Raw genomic sequence first — 20,565 nt, 5'->3', positions numbered from 1 at the left:
GCACATACCTTTTCGAACCTCAATTGCTTTTCACCCATCGTTGAAAAATCTCGATTATTTTAAGCTTCGGTTTTTTTTACGATATTTGGACAAATATTACTTGTTACTTTGTAATATTACTCGTTACTTTTACTCCTTGGCATCAAACATCTCATCAACAGAATTTTTTCTATGAATATAACAGCAAATGATGTGTATTTTAAGAAAATATATCTATCAAATAATACTAATAAGTAATATTAAATATAATAAATAATATCATGAAATTCAAGGTTTGGAAAGAAATAATGCTTGGTATTAAAATTAAACATGTAATATCCTTATGAAGAAAAAGAAATTGTACAGTTTTCATATACATTGCAAACTTTACTATCAAAACATTTATTAAAATTTTTTCAATTACGACTACAACATTGTATTGTGGTCATAATTAAAAATATATAAATAAATAAATAAATAAAATAAATAAATAAAAATAGAATTTTAAAAAATTAATAAATATATTTTCATATACGTTGCACACATTGAGTTGTGGTTGTAATTAAAAAAATTTAAATAAGTATTTCGATAATAAAGTTTGCAATGTACCTATATGAAAACTGTACAATTTCTTTTTATACCATGTGTGTAACATAAGCATTACGAAGAATGAGATTCTTTTCTGTCGCGATAATTGAAGATATGCAATTTTGTTTAATAAAAAAATAAGTGTATTTTTATAGCTTTCGTTGTTATAAGTGTCTATCTACCCCTATCTAAAAAAGGCATGTTAAGTCGATTCTCGAATGTATCGAAGTCATCTCGAAAGTCTCGAAGTGTATTGTTGCCTCTTTTCCGCAATGCTGATTGGCTCTCTGTCGATTTGCGTTGTGTGTTATATTCGTAGCATCGAAAGGCTGTCATCGCGAGGGTTAGCAGTTAGCAGTTTGATAGTTAGTCCAAAATAAAATTAAATAAAATAATAATATGTTTTAAATAATATGTTATAATACTTTAAACTTGATAAATATTTTTGCGGAAAAGAGGCAACAATACTTGCGAGAATCGACTTAATATGTCTTTTTCAAAAACGAACTAGAACAACACGCGCGCGCTACGCCATTCATCGATTTTATATAAAAAAGAATGATGTTTTTATATAAAGTTTGTTTAAACTTGAATAATATTTTTTGGCAGAAACCAGATGATTAAAGCATTACATTGCTAATTAAATTAAAAAAAAATATATGTTATAAAAATTAAAATAATAATTTTATAAATAATATGTTATAATGCTTTATCTGCTATTAATATTTTTTGACAGAAATCAGCTGATAGCTGTCATAAATACTAATCGAGTTTAAGGAATTATAATATACATTATCTAAAACATTATTATTTTAAATGTTATAACATATATTCTTATTTTAAAATGAAATTATTACATAATGAAGCAAGAGTCAAATTCTTAATGAAAATGCATTCAATGTCTTTCAAATATATAATTAAAATGATTAAATTGATCACACATCTAATTTAATTAAATAATATAAATATTCACATGGGACCAATATCGTAAAAATGAAACTATTACATAATGAAGCAAGAATCAAATTCTTAATGAAAATGCAATCAATGTCTTTCAAATAAGTAATTAAGATGATTGAAATAATCTTAGATCTCAGTTATTTAAATTATATAAATATTTAAATAGAATCAATATCGTAAAAATAAATTTATTACATAATAAAGCACGAGTCAAATTCTAAATGAAAATGCATTCAATATCTTTCAAATATATAATTAAAATGATTAAACTTATCACACATCTAATTTAATTAAATTATATAAATATTCAGATGGGACCAATATCGTAAAAATGAAACTATTAAATAATGAAGCAAGAGTCAAATTCTTAATGAAAATGCATTCAATGTCTTTCAAATATATAATTAAAATGATTAAACTTATCACACATCTAATTTAATTAAATTATATAAATATTCAGATCGAACCAACATCGTAAAAATGAAATTATTACATAATGAAGTAAGAGTCAAATTCTTAATGAAAATGCATTCAATGTCTTTCAAATAAGTAATTAAAATGATTAAACTTATCACACATCTAATTTAATTAAATAATATAAATATTCAGATGGGACCAATATCGTAAAAATGAAACTATTACATAATGAAGCAAGAATCAAATTCTTAATGAAAATGCATTCAATGTCTTTCAAATAAGTAATTAAGATGATTGAAATAATCTTAGATCTCAGTTAATTAAATTATATAAATATTTAAATAGAACCAATATCGTAAAAATAAATTTATTACATAATAAAGCACGAGTCAAATTCTAAATGAAAATGCATTCAATATCTTTCAAATATATAATTAATATGATTAAACTTATCACACATCTAATTTAATTAAATTATATAAATATTCAGATGGGACCAATATCGTAAAAATGAAATTATTACATAATGAAGCAAGAGTCAAATTCTTAATGAAAATGCATTCAATATCTTTCAAATATATAATTAAAATGATTAAACTTATCACACATCTAATTTAATTAAATTATATAAATATTCAGATGGGACCAATATCGTAAAAATGAAACTATTAAATAATGAAGCAAGAGTCAAATTCTTAATGAAAATGCATTCAATGTCTTTCAAATATATAATTAAAATGATTAAACTTATCACACATCTAATTTAATTAAATTATATAAATATTCAGATGGGACCAATATCGTAAAAATAAAATTATTACATAATGAAGCAAGAATCAAATACTTAATGAAAATGCATTCAATGTCTTTCAAATAAGTAATTAAGATGATTAAACTTATCACACATCTGATTTAATTAAATTATATAAATATTCAGATAGGACCAATATCGTAAAAATGAAATTATTACATAATGAAGCAAGAGTCAAATTCTTAATGAAAATGCATTCAATGTCTTTCAAATAAGTAATTAAGATGATTGAAATAATCTTAGATCTCAGTTATTTAAATTATATAAATATTTAAATAGAACCAATATCGTAAAAATATATTTATTACATAATAAAGCACAAGTCAAATTCTAAATAAAAATGCATTCAATGTCTTTCAAATAAGTAATTAAAATGATTAAACTTATCACACATCTAATTTAATTAAATTATATAAATATTCAGATGGGACCAATATCGTAAAAATGAAATTATTACATAATGAAGCAAGAATCAAATTCTTAATGAAAATGCATTCAATGTCTTTCAAATATATAATTAAAATGAGTAAATTGATCAAACATCTAATTTAATTAAATTATATAAATATTCAGATGGGACCAATATCGTAAAAATGAAATTATTACGTAATGAAGCAAGAATCAAATTCTTAATGAAAATGCATTCAATGTCTTTCAAATAAGTAATTAAAATAATTGAAATGATCTGAGATCTCAGTTATTTAAATTGTATAAATATATAAATGGAACCAATATCGTAAAAATACATATATTACATAATAAAGCACGAGTCAAATTCAAAATTAAAATGCATTCAATGTTTTTCAAATAAGTAATTAAAATGATTAAACTTATCACACATCTAATTTAATTAAATTATATAAATATTCAGATGGGACCAATATCGTAAAAATGAAAGAATTACATAATGAAGCAAGAGTCAAATTCTTAATGAAAATGCATTCAATGTCTTTCAAATAAGTAATTAAAATGATTAAACTTATCACACATCTAATTTAATTAAATTATATAAATATTCAGATGGGACCAATATCGTAAAAATGAAAGAATTACATAATGAAGCAAGAGTCAAATTCTTAATGAAAATGCATTCAATGTCTTTCAAAGATATGATTAAAATGATTAAATTGATCAAACATCTAATTTAATTAAATTATATAAATATTCAGATGGGACCAATATCGTAAAAATGAAAGAATTACATAATGAAGCAAGAGTCAAATTCTTAATGAAAATGCATTCAATGTCTTTCAAATAAGTAATTAAAATGATTAAACTTATCACACATCTAATTTAATTAAATTATATAAATATTCAGATGGGACCAATATCGTAAAAATGAAAGAATTACATAATGAAGCAAGAGTCAAATTCTTAATGAAAATGCATTCAATGTCTTTCAAAGATATGATTAAAATGATTAAATTGATCAAACATCTAATTTAATTAAATTATATAAATATTCAGATGGGACCAATATCGTAAAAATAAAATTATTACATAATGAAGCAAGAATCAAATTCTTAATGAAAATGCATTCAATGTCTTTCAAATAAGTAATTAAAATGATTAAACTTATCACACATCTAATTTAATTAAATAATATAAATATTCAGATGGGACCAATATCGTAAAAATGAAATTATTACATAATGAAGCAAGAGTCAAATTCTTAATGAAAATCCATTCAATGTCTTTCAAATAAGTAATTAAGATGATTGAAATAATCTTAGATCTCAGTTATTTAAATTATATAAATATTTAAATAGAACCAATATCGTAAAAATAAATTTATTACATAATGAAGCACCAGTCAAATTCTAAATAAAAATTCATTCAATGTCTTTCAAATAAGTAATTAAAATGATTAAACTTATCACACATCTAATTTAATTAAATTATATAAATATTCAGATGGGACCAACATCGTAAAAATGAAACTATTAAATAACGAAGCAAGAGTCAAATTCTTAATGAAAATAAATTCAATGTGTTTCAAATAAGTAATTAAAATGATTAAACTTATCACACATCTAATTTAATTAAATTATATAAATATTCAGATGGGACCAATATCGTAAAATTAAAATTATTACATAATGAAGCAAGAGTCAAATTCTTAATGAAAATGCATTCAATGTCTTTCAAATATATAATTTAAATGATTAACCTTATCACACATCTAATTTAATTAAATTATATAAATGTTCACATGGGACCAATATCGTAAAAATAAAATTATTACATAATGAAGCAAGAGTCAAATTCTTAATGAAAATGAATTCAATGTCTTTCAAATAAGTAATTAAGATGATTGAAATAATCTTAGATCTCATTTATTTAAATTATATAAATATTTAAATAGAACCAATATCGTAAAAATAAATTTATTACATAATAAAGGACGAGTCAAATTCTGAATGAAAATGCATTCAATATCTTTCAAATATATAATTAAAATGATTAAACTTATCATACATCTAATTTAATTAAATTATATAAATATTCAGATGGGACCAATCTCGTAAAAATGAAATTATTACATAATGAAGCAAGAATCAAATTCTTAATGAAAATGCATTCAATGTCTTTCAAATAAGTAATTAAGATGATTGAAATAATCTTAGATTTCAGTTATTTAAATTATATAAATATTTAAATAGAACCAATATCGTAAAAATAAATTTATTACATAATAAAGCACGAGTCAAATTCTAAATGAAAATGCCTTCAATATCTTTGAAATATATAATTAAAATGATTAAACTTATCACACATCTAATTTAATTAAATTATATAAATATTCAGATGGGACCAATATCGTAAAAATGAAACTATTAAATAATGAAGCAAGAGTCAAATTCTTAATGAAAATGCATTCAATGTCTTTCAAATAAGTAATTAAGATGATTGAAATAATCTTATATCTCACTTATTTAAATTATATAAATATTTAAATAGAATCAATATCGTAAAAATAAATTTATTACATAATAAAATACGAGTCAAATTCTAAATGAAAATGCATTCAATATCTTTCAAATATATAATTAAAATGATTAAACTTATCACACATCTAATTTAATTAAATTATATAAATATTCAGATGGGACCAATATCGTAAAAATGAAACTATTAAATAATGAAGCAAGAGTCAAATTCTTAATGAAAATGCATTCAATGTCTTTCAAATAAGTAATTAAAATAATTAAACTTATCACACATCTAATTTAATTAAATTATATAAATATTCAGATGGGATCAATATCGTAAAAATGAAATTATTACATAATGAAGCAAGAATCAAATTCTTAATGAAAATGCATTCAATGTCTTTCAAATAAGTAATTAAAATAATTGAAATGATCTGAGATCTCAGTTATTTAAATTGTATAAATATATAAATGGAACCAATATCGTAAAAATACATATATTACATAATAAAGCACGAGTCAAATTCAAAATTAAAATGCATTCAATGTTTTTCAAATAAGTAATTAAAGTGATCTGAACATCTGCTCTTAAAAATGCGATTATATATATATTTGAATAATTTTAATTCATAATTTTTAGTTTTATATATAGTTATACAAATATAATATAATAATTATATATATTGTTATCATTTAGGTATACATTAATCTATTTTATTATGTGTTACATCGAAAAAAAATTTATTATAATTTCTTTGAATATTATTGTTGAATTTAATGTGAAAAAATTATCGTTCTAAAAAAAAATTTACAAAATTTTTTTTAAAAATATTTATATCAGATAAAATTAATTTCATAAAAATGTGATAATGTGATGTAAATAATATGTTATAATATTTTAAACTCGAATATTTTATGACTGAAATCAGCTGATAACTGTCAAAAAGAATTATGACATTATTTAAAACATATATTATTATTTTAATTTTTATAACATATTATTAGTTTAAAATTTAAATAAATCGTTAATTTGCTAATTAAAATTTAAAATAATAATAGGTTATAATAATTAAAATAGTAATATATGTTGTAAATAATATGTTATAATGCCTTAGCTGCGATTAATATTTTTTGACAGAAATCAGCTGATAGTTTTCAAAAATAACAATCGAATTTGAAGTATTATATTATATTATTTAATACATATTATTATTTAAATTTTTATAACATATTATTATTTTAAAATTTAATTAACAAATTTTCGCTTAATTAATATTTTTTGACAGAAATCAGCTGATTAAAGTGTTAATTTGCTTATTAATTTTTTAAATAATATGTTTTAAATAATATGTTATAATATTTTTGACAGTTATCAGCTGATTTCTATCAAAAAATATTAATCAAGAAGAAGGTATTATAACATATTATTTACAACATAATACTATTTTAATTATATTACTATTAAATATATTACTATTTTTATCATATTATTATTTTAAAATTTAATTATCAAATTAATGCTTTAATCAGCTGATTTCTGTGAAAAAATATTAATCAAGTTTATACAAACTTTATTTTATTTTTTTTTAAATATTCTTTTTAACAAAAAATCGAAGAATGGCGCGCGCGATTGTGTTGTTCTAGTAACTAGTATATAAAATCGAAGAATGCGCGTAGCGCGCACTTGTTTTTTTCCGGTGTTTAAAAAAAGACGTGTCATAACTTGAAGTTATGATAATTAAATCGCGACATTAAACAATCAAAAAAATTAATCATTGCACCTAATAATTAAAACTTGTTAAAAAAGATGAAGAAAGAAAGAGCGCATTTAAATATATGAGAAAACATGAATAAAATAATTCTCACTTCGATAATAGAAAATATTTAAAAAAGACTATATAAATTATCTTTTTTTTTTTAAATTGAAATATTCATCCTAATTAATTGTGTGTTTATTCATTTTGAGGTAACGGATAGTAACTATCTACAATCTACAGTCTACAATCTACATTCTAAATCTACATCTCTACAATCAAATATTTATGAAACCGTTACCTCGTAATAAAATAATAGTTTATCACTTACCAATCGATGTTCAACAGCAGAGGAGATAACTGCATCGAAGCTACGTTGATCTGTAACATACAAATAGAATATAAATTATAACAGCGTTTTAAATAATTATTTTCTAATTAGTATTTTAATATCTAATTAGTATTTTACACATTAAATTTTATATTCGACGCGTACAATAATCAGTAGATAGATATATATAATTGAATAATTTTATAAATTTTGTAAAGATTATTTTTTTAAATATAAAAAACTTTTATAATATTTATACATATAGAGTTATTTCTTTCTAATTTTCCTTTATTTAAATTATTCAATATATAAATAGAATTATATAATATCTATGCGTAAAAAAATACGTGATTTATAATAAGTCAAATATTATACATATACATCATATTATATAAATATTATATAAATAATAAACACTCACCACAAAGTTGCTCCGCCGGTGCCTGATGCCTCCTAGTCCTGCTCCTCCTCTCAGGTCAGATTGATCAGGATTGTCCAATAATTCAAGTCAAAGTCTGCTGATTGATGATAACGCGCGATACTTTGAACGACACTCCCGCACTTAAACGCGCGATACTTTGAACGACACTCCCGCACTTAAACGCGCGATACTTTGAACGACACTCCCGCACTTGAACGCGCGACACTACCGTCCGATTGTGTCTTATTGTTAGACCGTCGTGTTGCCGATCATATCGCTCAATTTTATGGCGATGTCAAGCACACCATATGTGCTTCATTAGTAATAACTGTCATTTCTTAATAATTACTATTCTATAATATCGATAATACCCCCCTTTAATGAAAATTATAATAAATTAATATTATATATAAAAGGAATTTTGTACGTTCTTTGTTATGAATCCGCGAAAATTCGATAATCAATTTTAATATATTCGCGGTTTGCAGTTTATTTCCGAATTACACGATAGCGCAATCGATCACAAAAGTAAAAAAAAATAAAATAAAATAACATAATTCGTACTAAAAATTTTAAGATATTATCATGAATTTTTCTGCAAATTTTATATCACTATTACTTTTTCTTTTAGTCCAAAATTATTATATATTCTCAAAATATCCGCAAAATATCTGATATGTTATATATTTTAAAATATAACTTTATTTTAACTAATGTAAACTCAAATGATCAATCAACATAAATGAATGGATTACAAAATATATAATATAAAATCTGTACATTATAATAATAAGTAATTATAATTATTTAATCATTTAAAATTTATAATCACACATACAATTAATATAATTGTTAGTATGTTCTTTTAAAATAAATTAGATTGAATATATTATGTATTACTATATAAAATGTTTCTTTTCCTTTTCTTAAACTGTAATTCTTAAACTGTATTCATAATCTTTATTATACTTTTAATCTTTAATAACCCATTCATTTTAAGGTAACGGAACTATCTACAAAATCTATAGTCTACACACAAGCTACAATCTAGATCTACACATTTCCACACAATCTAATCTCTACAAAACCGTTACCTTTTGTAATAAAATAATTTTTCACTCACCGGTCGATGCACAATAGCGGAGTTAACTGCATTGAAGCTACATTGATCTGTAACATATAAATAAAATTCAAATTATAGAACTGCTCAAAATAATTAATACTTAAAAAAATTATTATTTTGTATGCATTAAATTTTATATTCGATGCATACAAATAATAAACAGCAATATAATTAAAAAATTTTATAAATTTTTATTTAATAATAATTGAATTAATAATAAATACTTACACAATAGTTGCTCCGCTGGTGCCCGAGGTCTCTCCCAGACCTCCTCCTCCTCTCAGATTGTCAAGATCATCAGTCGTCAGTTACGTTGATCTGTAACATACAATTAAAATTCAAATTGTAGTAGCGCCAAAAATAATTAATGTTTTAGAAAATTATTACTGTACGCATTGGATTTTATTTTCCATGCCTACAATAGAGAGCAAGTAGAAATATAGTTGAATAATTTTATAAATTTTTATTTAATTTATAATTATTATTTAATTTACAATTATTAAATTTTTATTTAATTTATAATTATTTTTTATTTGATTTATAATAATTTTATTATTTTATTTTATTTTATTTTATAAATTTTTATTTAGTAATTGAACTAAATAAAGTCAATAAATACTCACTCCATGACTGTTCGACTGGTGCCCAATGTCTCCCAGACCTCCTCCTCTCAGATTATCAAGACAGTCAGTTATGTTGATCTGTAACATATAAATAAAATTCAAATTGTAGCAGCACACAAAATATATAAATATTCAGATGGGACCAATATCGTAAATATGATTTTATTACATAATGAAGCAAGAGTCAAATTCTGAATGAAAATGCATTCAATGTTATTCAAATAAGTAATTAAAATGATTAACCTTATCACACATCTAATTTAATTAAATTATATAAATATTCAGATGGGACCAATATCGTAAAAATGAAATTATTACATAATGAAGCAAGAGTCAAATTCTTAATAAAAATGTATTCAATGTCTTTCAAATAAGTAATTAAGATGATTGAAATAATCTTAGATGTCAGGTATTTAAATTATATAAATATTTAAATAGAACCAATATCGTAAAAATAAATTTATTATATAATAAAGCACGAGTCAAATTCTAAATGAAAATGCATTCAATGTCTTTCAAATATATAATTAAAATGATTAAACTTATCACACATCTAATTTAATTAAATTATATAAATATTCAGATGGGACCAATATCGTAAAAATGAAATTATTACATAATGAAGCAAGAATCAAATTCTTAATGAAAATGCATTCAATGTCTTTCAAATAAGTAATTAAGATGATTGAAATAATCTTAGATCTCAGTTATTTAAATTATATAAATATTTAAATAGAACCAATATCGTAAAAATAAATTTATTACATAATGAAGCACCAGTCAAATTCTAAATAAAAATGCATTCAATGTCTTTCAAATAAGTAATTAAGATGATTGAAATAATCTTAGATCTCAGTTATTTAAATTATATAAATATTTAAATAGAACCAATATCGTAAAAATAAATTTATTACATAATAAAGCACGAGTCAAATTCTAAATGAAAATGCATTCAATATCTTTCAAATATATAATTAAAATGATTAAACTTATCACACATCTAATTTAATTAAATTATATAAATATTCAGATGGGACCAATATCGTAAAAATGAAATTATTACATAATAAAGCACGAGTCAAATTCTAAATGAAAATGCATTCAATATCTTTCAAATATATAATTAAAATTATTAAACTTATCACACATCTAATTTAATTAAATTATATAAATATTCAGATGGGACCAATATCGTAAAAATGAAACTATTAAATAATGAAGCAAGAGTCAAATTCTTAATGAAAATGCATTCAATGTCTTTCAAATAAGTAATTAAAATGATTAAACTTATCACACATCTAATTTAATTAAATTATATAAATATTCAGATGGGACCAATATCGTAAAAATGAAATTATTACATAATGAAGCAAGAGTCAAATTCTTAATGAAAATGCATTCAATGTCTTTCAAATAAGTAATTAAGATGATTGAAATAATCTTAGATCTCAGTTAATTAAATTATATAAATATTTAAATAGAATCAATATCGTAAAAATGAATTTATTACATAATAAAGCACGAGTTAAATTCTAAATGAAAATGCATTCAATGTCTTTCAAATATATAATTAAAATGATTAAATTGATCACACATCTAATTTAATTAAATTATATAAATATTCAGATGGGACCAATATCGTAAAAATGAAATTATTACATAATGAAGCAAGAGTCAAATTCTTAATGAAAATGCATTCAATGTCTTTCAAATATACAATTAAAATGATTAAACTTATCACACATCTAATTTAATTAAATTATATAAATATTCAGATGGGACCAATATCGTAAAAATGAAATTATTACATAATGAAGCAAGAGTCAAATTCTTAATGAAAATGCATTCAATGTCTTTCAAATAAGTAATTAAGATGATTGAAATAATCTTATATCTCAGTTATTTAAATTATATAAATATTTAAATAGAACCAATATCGTAAAAATAAATGTACTTTTAAAATATATAAAAGATTAATTTTTGGCTCGTTTTAAAATATTGAAAATTAAAATGTTTATACCGCGGACCCCATACAGCGCGGATTCATTTTACGTATAATAGATCAAAAAGTTTGCACGCTGGTATACTGATGGTACCATCATAATCTGCAAACAATACAGTATTAAATTGTATATACGATTAATTTTGGCTTGTTTAAAATATTGTAAATTACAATTTTTAAGACGCGGATCCCATACGGCGCATATTTATATGACATATATTATATCAAAAAGTTTGTGGGCTGGTATGTTGATGTTACATTCATAATGTGCACACAATGTACTGTTGAAATATATATAAGATTAATTTTTGGCTAATTTTTAAATTTGAAAATTAAAATTTTTTAACCGCGGACCCCATACGGCGCGGATTTATTTTACGTATATTAGATCAAAAAGTTTGTAGGCTGGTATGCTGATTGTACCATTATAATGTGCAGATAATGTACTGTTGAAATATATAAAAGATTAATTTTTGGCTTGTTATAAAATAATAAAAATTAAAATTTTATGCCGCTGACCCCATACGGCGCACAATTATATTACGTGTATTATATCAAAAAGTTTGTAGGCTGGTATGCTGATGGTACCATTAGAATGTGCAGGCAATGTACTGTTGAAATTTATAAAAGATTAATTTTTGGTTCGTTTTAAAATATCGAAAATTAAAATTTATAAGCCGCTGACTTTATACGGTACACAATTATATTACTCAATTGTGTATTAAAAAAGTATCTTTCTTCCAAAATAAAAATTTATTTTAAACTGTATATAATATTTATTGCGAAAAAAACATGATTGAACAAATGGAGGTGGCTGACATTTAAATCTGGAGATACTTGAAAATGCAATGCTTTTTGCCTTAAACATACGGATAAAGAACAGCGGAGATGACAATCGAGCAAAACGAGAATACGCAATTTATTTGAACTTACATGGCGTACTCGCGTTTTCCGTTCTTTTCAACGAGAATCTCGCGTTTTCATGAGAATCCCATTACAGCCGTACCATTCAAACTGAATGTCGGCGGCTTACGCCGGAAAATCTTGGTGAGATTGTATCTTGGAAAACATAGTTCAAATCTTTATCCGTGCCTTTTTACATAGTTAACAATGCGACTCTTTCGCAACTTAAAAGCTAATCAATGTACAAGCGTACTATACAAAATAAGCCATTTTATATATCTAGAATACTAATATTCCAAAATTAAAAAATTGTGCAACTCGTGGAAAAATCAAGAAAACTCTTAACTAATACATGTGGTTGAATTTATCTCGACAAGACTTATAATTTTTGTTTAGAAAAAATTGATTTTTATTAAAAAAAAGTGATGATTAATGAATATCTCGAAAATCATTTGTAAACAAATTGATCTCGTTTGATATCGTTGTCTTATATCTCTTTAGATAACTTGTTCAAAATATTTTCTTTTAAAAGGCGTAGGAAAAAAGATATTTAAGATAAGATATTAAAATGTACTACCCTGTATATGCGTGATGACATAAATATTAATGTTAAAATGTAAAGATTATAACGTTAATACTATATCGATGCATCAGAGAAAAAGATTTCATTGACTATATAATTTAGAAATGAGGAGGATTAATCTAATGAGATTCGTTTAACGATTTGTTTCAGAGGAGATAATAGCCAATCTGCCTCCTCTACGAATTCCGCGTTTGAGGCATCACCGTGTCACAGACTGGGATCCGTATTTCGAGAATGCAGATGGCCAGGGTATCAATAGCCCGCAAAATGTGGCGTTACATCTTGGTGCAACCGCTCTTCTTGATTGTCGCGTCGCGATGCTTTCCGGAAAAAAGGTGCATAATCATATTATCGAATTATCTGCGATTCGATTAATGCTATTTTGAGTGATGATAGAGAGCGACATCGTAATATATTTAAATATATGTATATATACATATAACTTATATAAATAATATATTTATATATATATATATATATATATATATATATATAAGTACAGAATATATTGAGAGACATATTATATTAATATATGTCTTTCAATATATATAATATATATATATATATATATATATATATTATATAATTTATGTTATATATATAAGAGTTATATATATAAAATATAACTATAAATATATTTATAATTAATAAATATATATAACTTATATTCGGTCTTCACCGCTATGCTGTGGCTCTTGTACAGCTGTTTCACTTGTCTCTAGCTCTACTACTTATTCTGTCTAATAAACATCTACCGTAATTAATAGATTTCTATATATAACTCACCAAATTTATATTATATATAAAATATATATAATTTAAATTTGGTCTTTATTGCTCTAATGTATGCTGCGGCTCTTGTACAACAGTTGTTTTACTTATCTCGAGTACTACTACTTATTCTGCCTGACAAATATCAACCATAATCACTTATTTTGCGCCGCGTATAATTATCAATTGAAATGTGATCAATAAATATCGAATTCTGCAGGTTATGTGGCTACGACGGAACACCGAGTGGGCATCGCTCCTAACTCTTGGTAATACTACCCACATATCGGATTCGAGGTACAGCGTAAGCTTCCAGTATCCAAACAATTGGAGATTGGCCATCTCCGGTGTGCGGAGGGAAGATCACGGAGTATACGTCTGTCAAGTGAATACGCATCCACCAAGGATGCTGGTCACGAACGTCACTGTTCTTGGTAATACCATGTGCTTTTATGTGGAAATAAAAAAGGGGGAGGGACAAAATATTCCGGCCAAGTACACACACACACAAAATTATACCTATAATATTATATATAGATACAGAAGTGATTTAATCAATGTACGAGCACGTCGCGTCAATAATAAGGAAAATGCCACAACGCGTGTTGCATATACAATATATATATACATATATGACAACTTCAAATCTCATGCAAACGTGAGAAGAGATATACTTTGCCGAAACTTTATTTAATGCTCATATAATGCACTTCATTCTCATTTATAAGCAATACAGCTCGCTGTCTTTTTTACACAGAAATTTCTTCGATTTATTGATTAATTGTCTATTTTTGTCAGCTATGATTCGCAAAAGCGACTCGAGATCATTTATTGTGCACTCGCGAAATATTTAGTAATATTTGCATAACAACAATTAAATAATATAATTTGAACAAATCAGTATATATTAATATGAATGTAAACTACGATGACGCAAATATTACTTAATTAAACATAATCGGAAATTAGTATTTTGAATAAAAAAAGATATTATGAATTTTTTTATATATAATATGTAATGAGTTTTAATATATTATATATTATTTATTTTTTAATATACGATTTGTGTAGGAGAATAATTTAGCGAGAAGTTTATATAGATATACATATATAGATTTTTTAAATTATATATTCGGTAATTTAATTTAGAGGTTCTTTTTATTTACGAAAAAAACTTATTTTGCAAAATTGAGATATTTCATTATTTTGCAAGCTCAACATTTTGCAGCCCTTTCTTTTTTTATTTTTTTCAAATTTTTTTATTTTATCGTCTTGACTATATCCCCCGAAGCTTACCAATGCGGAGGCACTGCTTTAGTTACCGCACTAAATTATATAGAATTCTAGCGGTTTATAAACGGGGTTACACTTTTCACATATAACTTCGGCCCGAATTCTACCAAATACTGTATATCCTCCAAATACTTTTGAGTGATATATTACAGAGCATCGGCGTAATCCGGCAACGTCGGTGGCTGTGCGAGAGATGCATGCATTGTTTTCCATTTCAAGAGCACAAATCTGAATTATATGTCGACGAATTGTCGACTGTGTGTTGCGGCTCATCTAAGGGGGGCAAGGAGGGGGAGAAGACAGTGTCGCGAATTTAAATTCCGTCCCCGTAAAGATTCAATTACCGTGAGAAGATCTTGCGGTGTTCCGGCAAGCGGAAATAAACCGCAGCCGCAGTAGTTGTATCACGTAGTACGTCTCATTGTACACAATGGCGACTTTATTTTATCTTATTTTACTCGCATCTGCAAATACGTCTGCGCATACCAATCTCGCCCCGTGCGTGATACTCACGATAATTTTTTCAGTTGCATCTTTTTACGATTTTTAATTACGAAATGTGGATGCTGATTATGTAAATGTTTTAAACGCGAGCATGTAAGAAACTGACGGCGAGAAAAATTTTCCCTGCCGAAAATTGTTTCACTTATCGTCAGAATGAAATTCGTGATATTTAATATCGAAAAAAATATTTTATTTATTAATAAATTATTTTAATTATTTGTTCTATTAAAATTAATGTATTGTGTATTATATTATATAGCATCGCGGAAAAAATGCAACAATACTTGCGAGATTGGATTTAATGCCTTTATTAGAAAGGGATGTTATAATATTTTCAACTCGATCAAAATAAATAATTTCTCACTCACCGATACGAGCGGAGTTGTAGTCCACAGCACATTGATCTGAAAACAAAATATTCAAATTATGTATATACATGTATGTGTGTGGGGGGGGGGGGAAGGGTGTATATGTGTGTACAGGGTGTTTTGAAAGTCTGGAAACGGTCGAATATCTTGATGCAGTTTAGAAAGAAATGTTTTTAAGTATTTTGCATACCTTACAGTTGCCTCGCTGTCGCCCGATGCCTCCCCGGGCCTCCTCCTCCTCTCTTGGTCCATGGTAGCACTCACGAAAACACGAATAATTACGATCGCCCGACACTTTACACGGCACTCCCGACACGCGAAACTTTATACGGCACTCCCGACGCGACGCGTGAATCGCACGCGTATTTCGCGTACATTGCACAATGAGAAATAACGATGCGAAAACTATAATCGCACGAATCAACATTTGTTCGATACTCGAGAATCTCGCAATCAAACTCACGCGCAGCTATCAGCAATACTACCTGTAACAAATAAAATGAAATAAAATATTACTATTTTAATTTTTATAACATATTATTTTAAAATTTAATTAGCAAATTTTTAATTTATTAATATTTTTTGATAGAAATCAGCTGATTAAAACGTTAATTTGTTAATTAATTTTTAAAATAATATAAAAATTAAAATAATGTTTTAAATAATATGTTATAATATTTTTGACAGTTATCAGCTGATTTCATTAAAACATTTTTTTTATTTATTAATTGATAAAACTACAAACGAAATTATTGTTACTACAAACAACTACAAACGAAATGCTATCATTTTCCGTTTTCAAAAATTAATTTTTAAAAAGTCGGGTGCTAGGTTTACATAGCTTTTTATTTGTCATTAGGTATTATTCAGTGATATGTCTCCGTCTTTACAGCGCCGGATATTAGAATCATCGACGAAGCCAGACACGAGTTACGGGACCGGTATTACAAGACCGGAAGCGGTATCGAGCTGGCGTGCGTCGTCCAACCATCTTGCCCCGACTCGAGGGTACCGTATCCGGTTTGGCGGAAAAATGGCGAAATGTTGCCAGATCACGTCAACGTTTATCACATTAATGGGTGAGCATATATCGCAAAGTGACGATGGATCGAACGGGGGATTTCCGGGGGAGACGGATATACGGCTGGATCTCGATTTGCATTCGTGTATATATATATGTGCATATACGTACATGCGCATCGTATATTGTCTACATACGGGTACATACCGTCGCTCTTATCCTCTCTCGTAAACGCGTCGGGCATTTACCTTCTAAAATCCTCCCGTAGGGGATAAGTACGCGTTGACGAGCGACGGTATGCTTTGCGCAAAATACGATCGTCGCGATTGATCCTTTCTCTAGACGACTTACAATGACAATCCATCTTTCTTTTGCTTTTTTAGAGAGAAAGAGAGAGAGAGACGGATGTTTTTCCGTGAGTCTTATCTTCTACGAGTCATATAAATAGTGCGAACTGTCAAAGTCAGTTGGATTAATGCTCAAGAATTATTTGTATCGACATATTGTAAGAGCTTTTTTCTTTTTTTTTAACACGAGAGGAGAAAATTACTAGACACTTTTAGTTTCCTACAGTCATCACGCAACTAGAGTATTAAGGAATACAAACATCAAATTTTATCTTTTGACAAGTATTGAAGGAGAGAAAAACAACATTTCGGAAATTCCGCGTATACATAGCATATATAAATAATTAATTAATTCCCCTGTTTTACTATATTGCGAATTATGTATATAAAATTACTATAAAATTTTTATTAAGTGTCTATATCTTTAATTGATTGCGTTATAGACATCTCAAAAATATACATACTTGTATACATTATTTATATATTTAACGTTATTTATATATAAAGATATACACATAATTACCTAAAAATTATATACAAACTTTATTTTCATATTATATATTTCATATTAATTTATATTAATACATTTTTTCTTTCTATTGAAATTCCGCAGACGAAAGTTAATATTATATATATCACACAAACGTATAACACTGTATAATTCGGTAACTGGTTTTTTTTGCAGATCGAACGAGGATGTGGTGACGAGGTTCTATATCGAACAAGCGAAAAAGACTGATAGCGGCGAATATACGTGCTCAGTAAGCCAATTTAGCAGGACCGCGGTGCACATTCATGTCCTAAACGGTAAATTAAATAAAATTTACCACACAATTAGTGAATATACAAATAACGTTAAATAACGAAGGCTTTTACTTTTTCTATAAATAAATATCTCCATATTATCTTAAATTATTTATTTAAAATAATCTGTTATCGAACTCTGTGTACCGAATAAAATTAAATAGAATAAAATTAAATAGAATTTACCACACACAAGCGAATATATAAATAACGTTAAATAATATTCTTTCGACATTACGTATGCTTTTACTTTTTCTATAAATAAATATCTTCAAAATATATAACGTCTATAAATAGCTTGTGATTTTCGTAAAATATTATCTATATATTATTTATAAAAAAAAACTGTTACCGAACTGGAGACCGAATAAAATTAGCAGATACATAAATAACGTTAAATAACGTTACTTTCAATTTTATGAGTGCTTTTACTTTTTCTAAATAGATATTGTTAAAATATATAACGTCTAAATAGTTTGTGATTTTTGTAAAATGTACAATCTTTAGATTATTTAAGAAATTATATAAGATTTTATATTATATTATAAAATTATATTGTATAAGAAAAAAAAACTGTTACATTTAATTTAATATAATTTCAACAAACGCGCAAATACATATAATGATATCGTTGATAAAAGGCTAATATTTTATTATCTATCAAATTTCATTGCAGGTGAAAAACAAGCTGCTGTTCATGATCAGTGGAACGCAGCATGTATCAACTATCACGCAGTTATTATTGAATTCTGCGCTGTGTTTGTCAATTTTCTTCTATACATGTGGCGAAGTTATTCTGTATAAAGTATTTTTTTTAAACTGCCAATATATTAAGTTTATATTATACTACACATACACACACACAAACACACACGTACACAATTACATTTGTATCAAATATTATATGTATAATATGTATTTCAATGATACTTTCATAATCTCACTTCTTCGACAACGTATATTGATTTCAATATGTATTTTTGTTTGATATACAATAATATTATAAATGCACCTCTTATTGAATAAATCTGTGTCAGTATTATAAGAGTATAAATGAAATAAACATTGATATTAAAATATATATTATATTTCTTGTCAACCTCTCTCTTTCCTGAAAAATTTAATTAAAAAAATTATTTTCTAAATAAGTTTCAAGTTTCCTGTTTTATGTTGTAAATTCTATATGGTCATATATATTTTTATATTGTCATCCGGATTTTTTAATATACAATTTTTTAAATATCATAGGGGAGAAATTTATCGATAAAAGATTAAGTTGAAAGCTCACACACAAGCTTTCCTTTACCAACTGATGTAAATAGAGCTTACAAAAGCTTTGCAAGCTCTACGATTATTACATGTTACCAATAATGGAAAACAATTTAGATTCTTCGAAATCTCCATTTTATCAGCTTTAGGCAAAATATATGTAATTACTACTGTTATTAATTTAATATATATTTAATATATACGCATGTATCTGCCTAAATATATATATTTTATTAAATAAAGAATTAAATTCATCAAATTTAAGTGAACAAGTATTGTTGATATATTATTATTGCATTCACAACGTGCGATATATCATAGTGTCGCCTTTTAAATATTTTTGCATTCTAGATAATCTGTTATATTGAAGGATGATGATAGAATAAAAACATTGTTGTGCGTCGGTACAAAGTTTGAGGAATGAGAGTGGCTTGTTAAAAGTTAGTATCGCGTTAAAAGTTTCAGCGGTATCCATCATCATCAATATTATTTTAATAGGAAAATACGGCCCATAAAATCTGTCTATCAAGTTAGATATGGTATATAGAATACACACAACTTTCTACGAATTACAGATGTGCATCTAATTTAGATGCACGTGCATCTCCAATACTTTGTTATAATTCCATAACGTTCTATTTCTTATATATATAGAGCATCCGTTTTATATCCGCAACGTTTTCTCTTCCTGTGAAAAATCTCAAACAAGCAAGTCATGAAAGTTCTTTCCGTAGTTAAGCGTATACCGAACAGGTGTCTT

General features: G+C 25.5%; 2 protein-coding genes across 2 annotated transcripts in view; one reads left to right on the top strand and one right to left on the bottom strand.

Annotated features, from left to right (window-relative positions):
* The window catches only part of LOC145939403 (zwei Ig domain protein zig-8), a 44,347-nt gene extending 24,805 nt beyond the window's left edge, over nucleotides 1-19,542 (top strand). Inside the window, exons 3-7 of the mRNA XM_083043679.1 lie at nucleotides 13,579-13,763; nucleotides 14,420-14,633; nucleotides 17,257-17,443; nucleotides 18,418-18,539; nucleotides 19,213-19,542. Of these exons, the coding sequence (XP_082899805.1) occupies nucleotides 13,579-13,763; nucleotides 14,420-14,633; nucleotides 17,257-17,443; nucleotides 18,418-18,539; nucleotides 19,213-19,340 (836 nt within the window). The 3' untranslated portion in view covers nucleotides 19,341-19,542. The remainder of the gene's footprint in view (nucleotides 1-13,578; nucleotides 13,764-14,419; nucleotides 14,634-17,256; nucleotides 17,444-18,417; nucleotides 18,540-19,212) is intronic.
* LOC145939405 (uncharacterized) overlaps nucleotides 9,118-20,565 on the bottom strand; it is a 263,176-nt gene continuing 251,728 nt past the window's right edge. Inside the window, exons 8-12 of the mRNA XM_083043688.1 lie at nucleotides 16,555-16,849; nucleotides 16,365-16,400; nucleotides 9,941-10,018; nucleotides 9,546-9,635; nucleotides 9,118-9,364 (exon numbers count right to left, since the gene is read on the bottom strand). Coding sequence (XP_082899814.1) covers nucleotides 9,615-9,635; nucleotides 9,941-10,018; nucleotides 16,365-16,400; nucleotides 16,555-16,791 — 372 coding nt within the window. The 5' untranslated portion in view covers nucleotides 16,792-16,849 and the 3' untranslated portion in view covers nucleotides 9,118-9,364; nucleotides 9,546-9,614. The remainder of the gene's footprint in view (nucleotides 9,365-9,545; nucleotides 9,636-9,940; nucleotides 10,019-16,364; nucleotides 16,401-16,554; nucleotides 16,850-20,565) is intronic.

Source organism: Prenolepis imparis, unplaced genomic scaffold (assembly GCF_030444845.1).
Source record: "Prenolepis imparis isolate NDT839.2.m4 unplaced genomic scaffold, iyPreImpa1.0 SCAF_8, whole genome shotgun sequence".
Taxonomy (NCBI): domain Eukaryota; kingdom Metazoa; phylum Arthropoda; class Insecta; order Hymenoptera; family Formicidae; genus Prenolepis; species Prenolepis imparis.
This window is presented reverse-complemented; position numbering and strand designations above follow the sequence as displayed.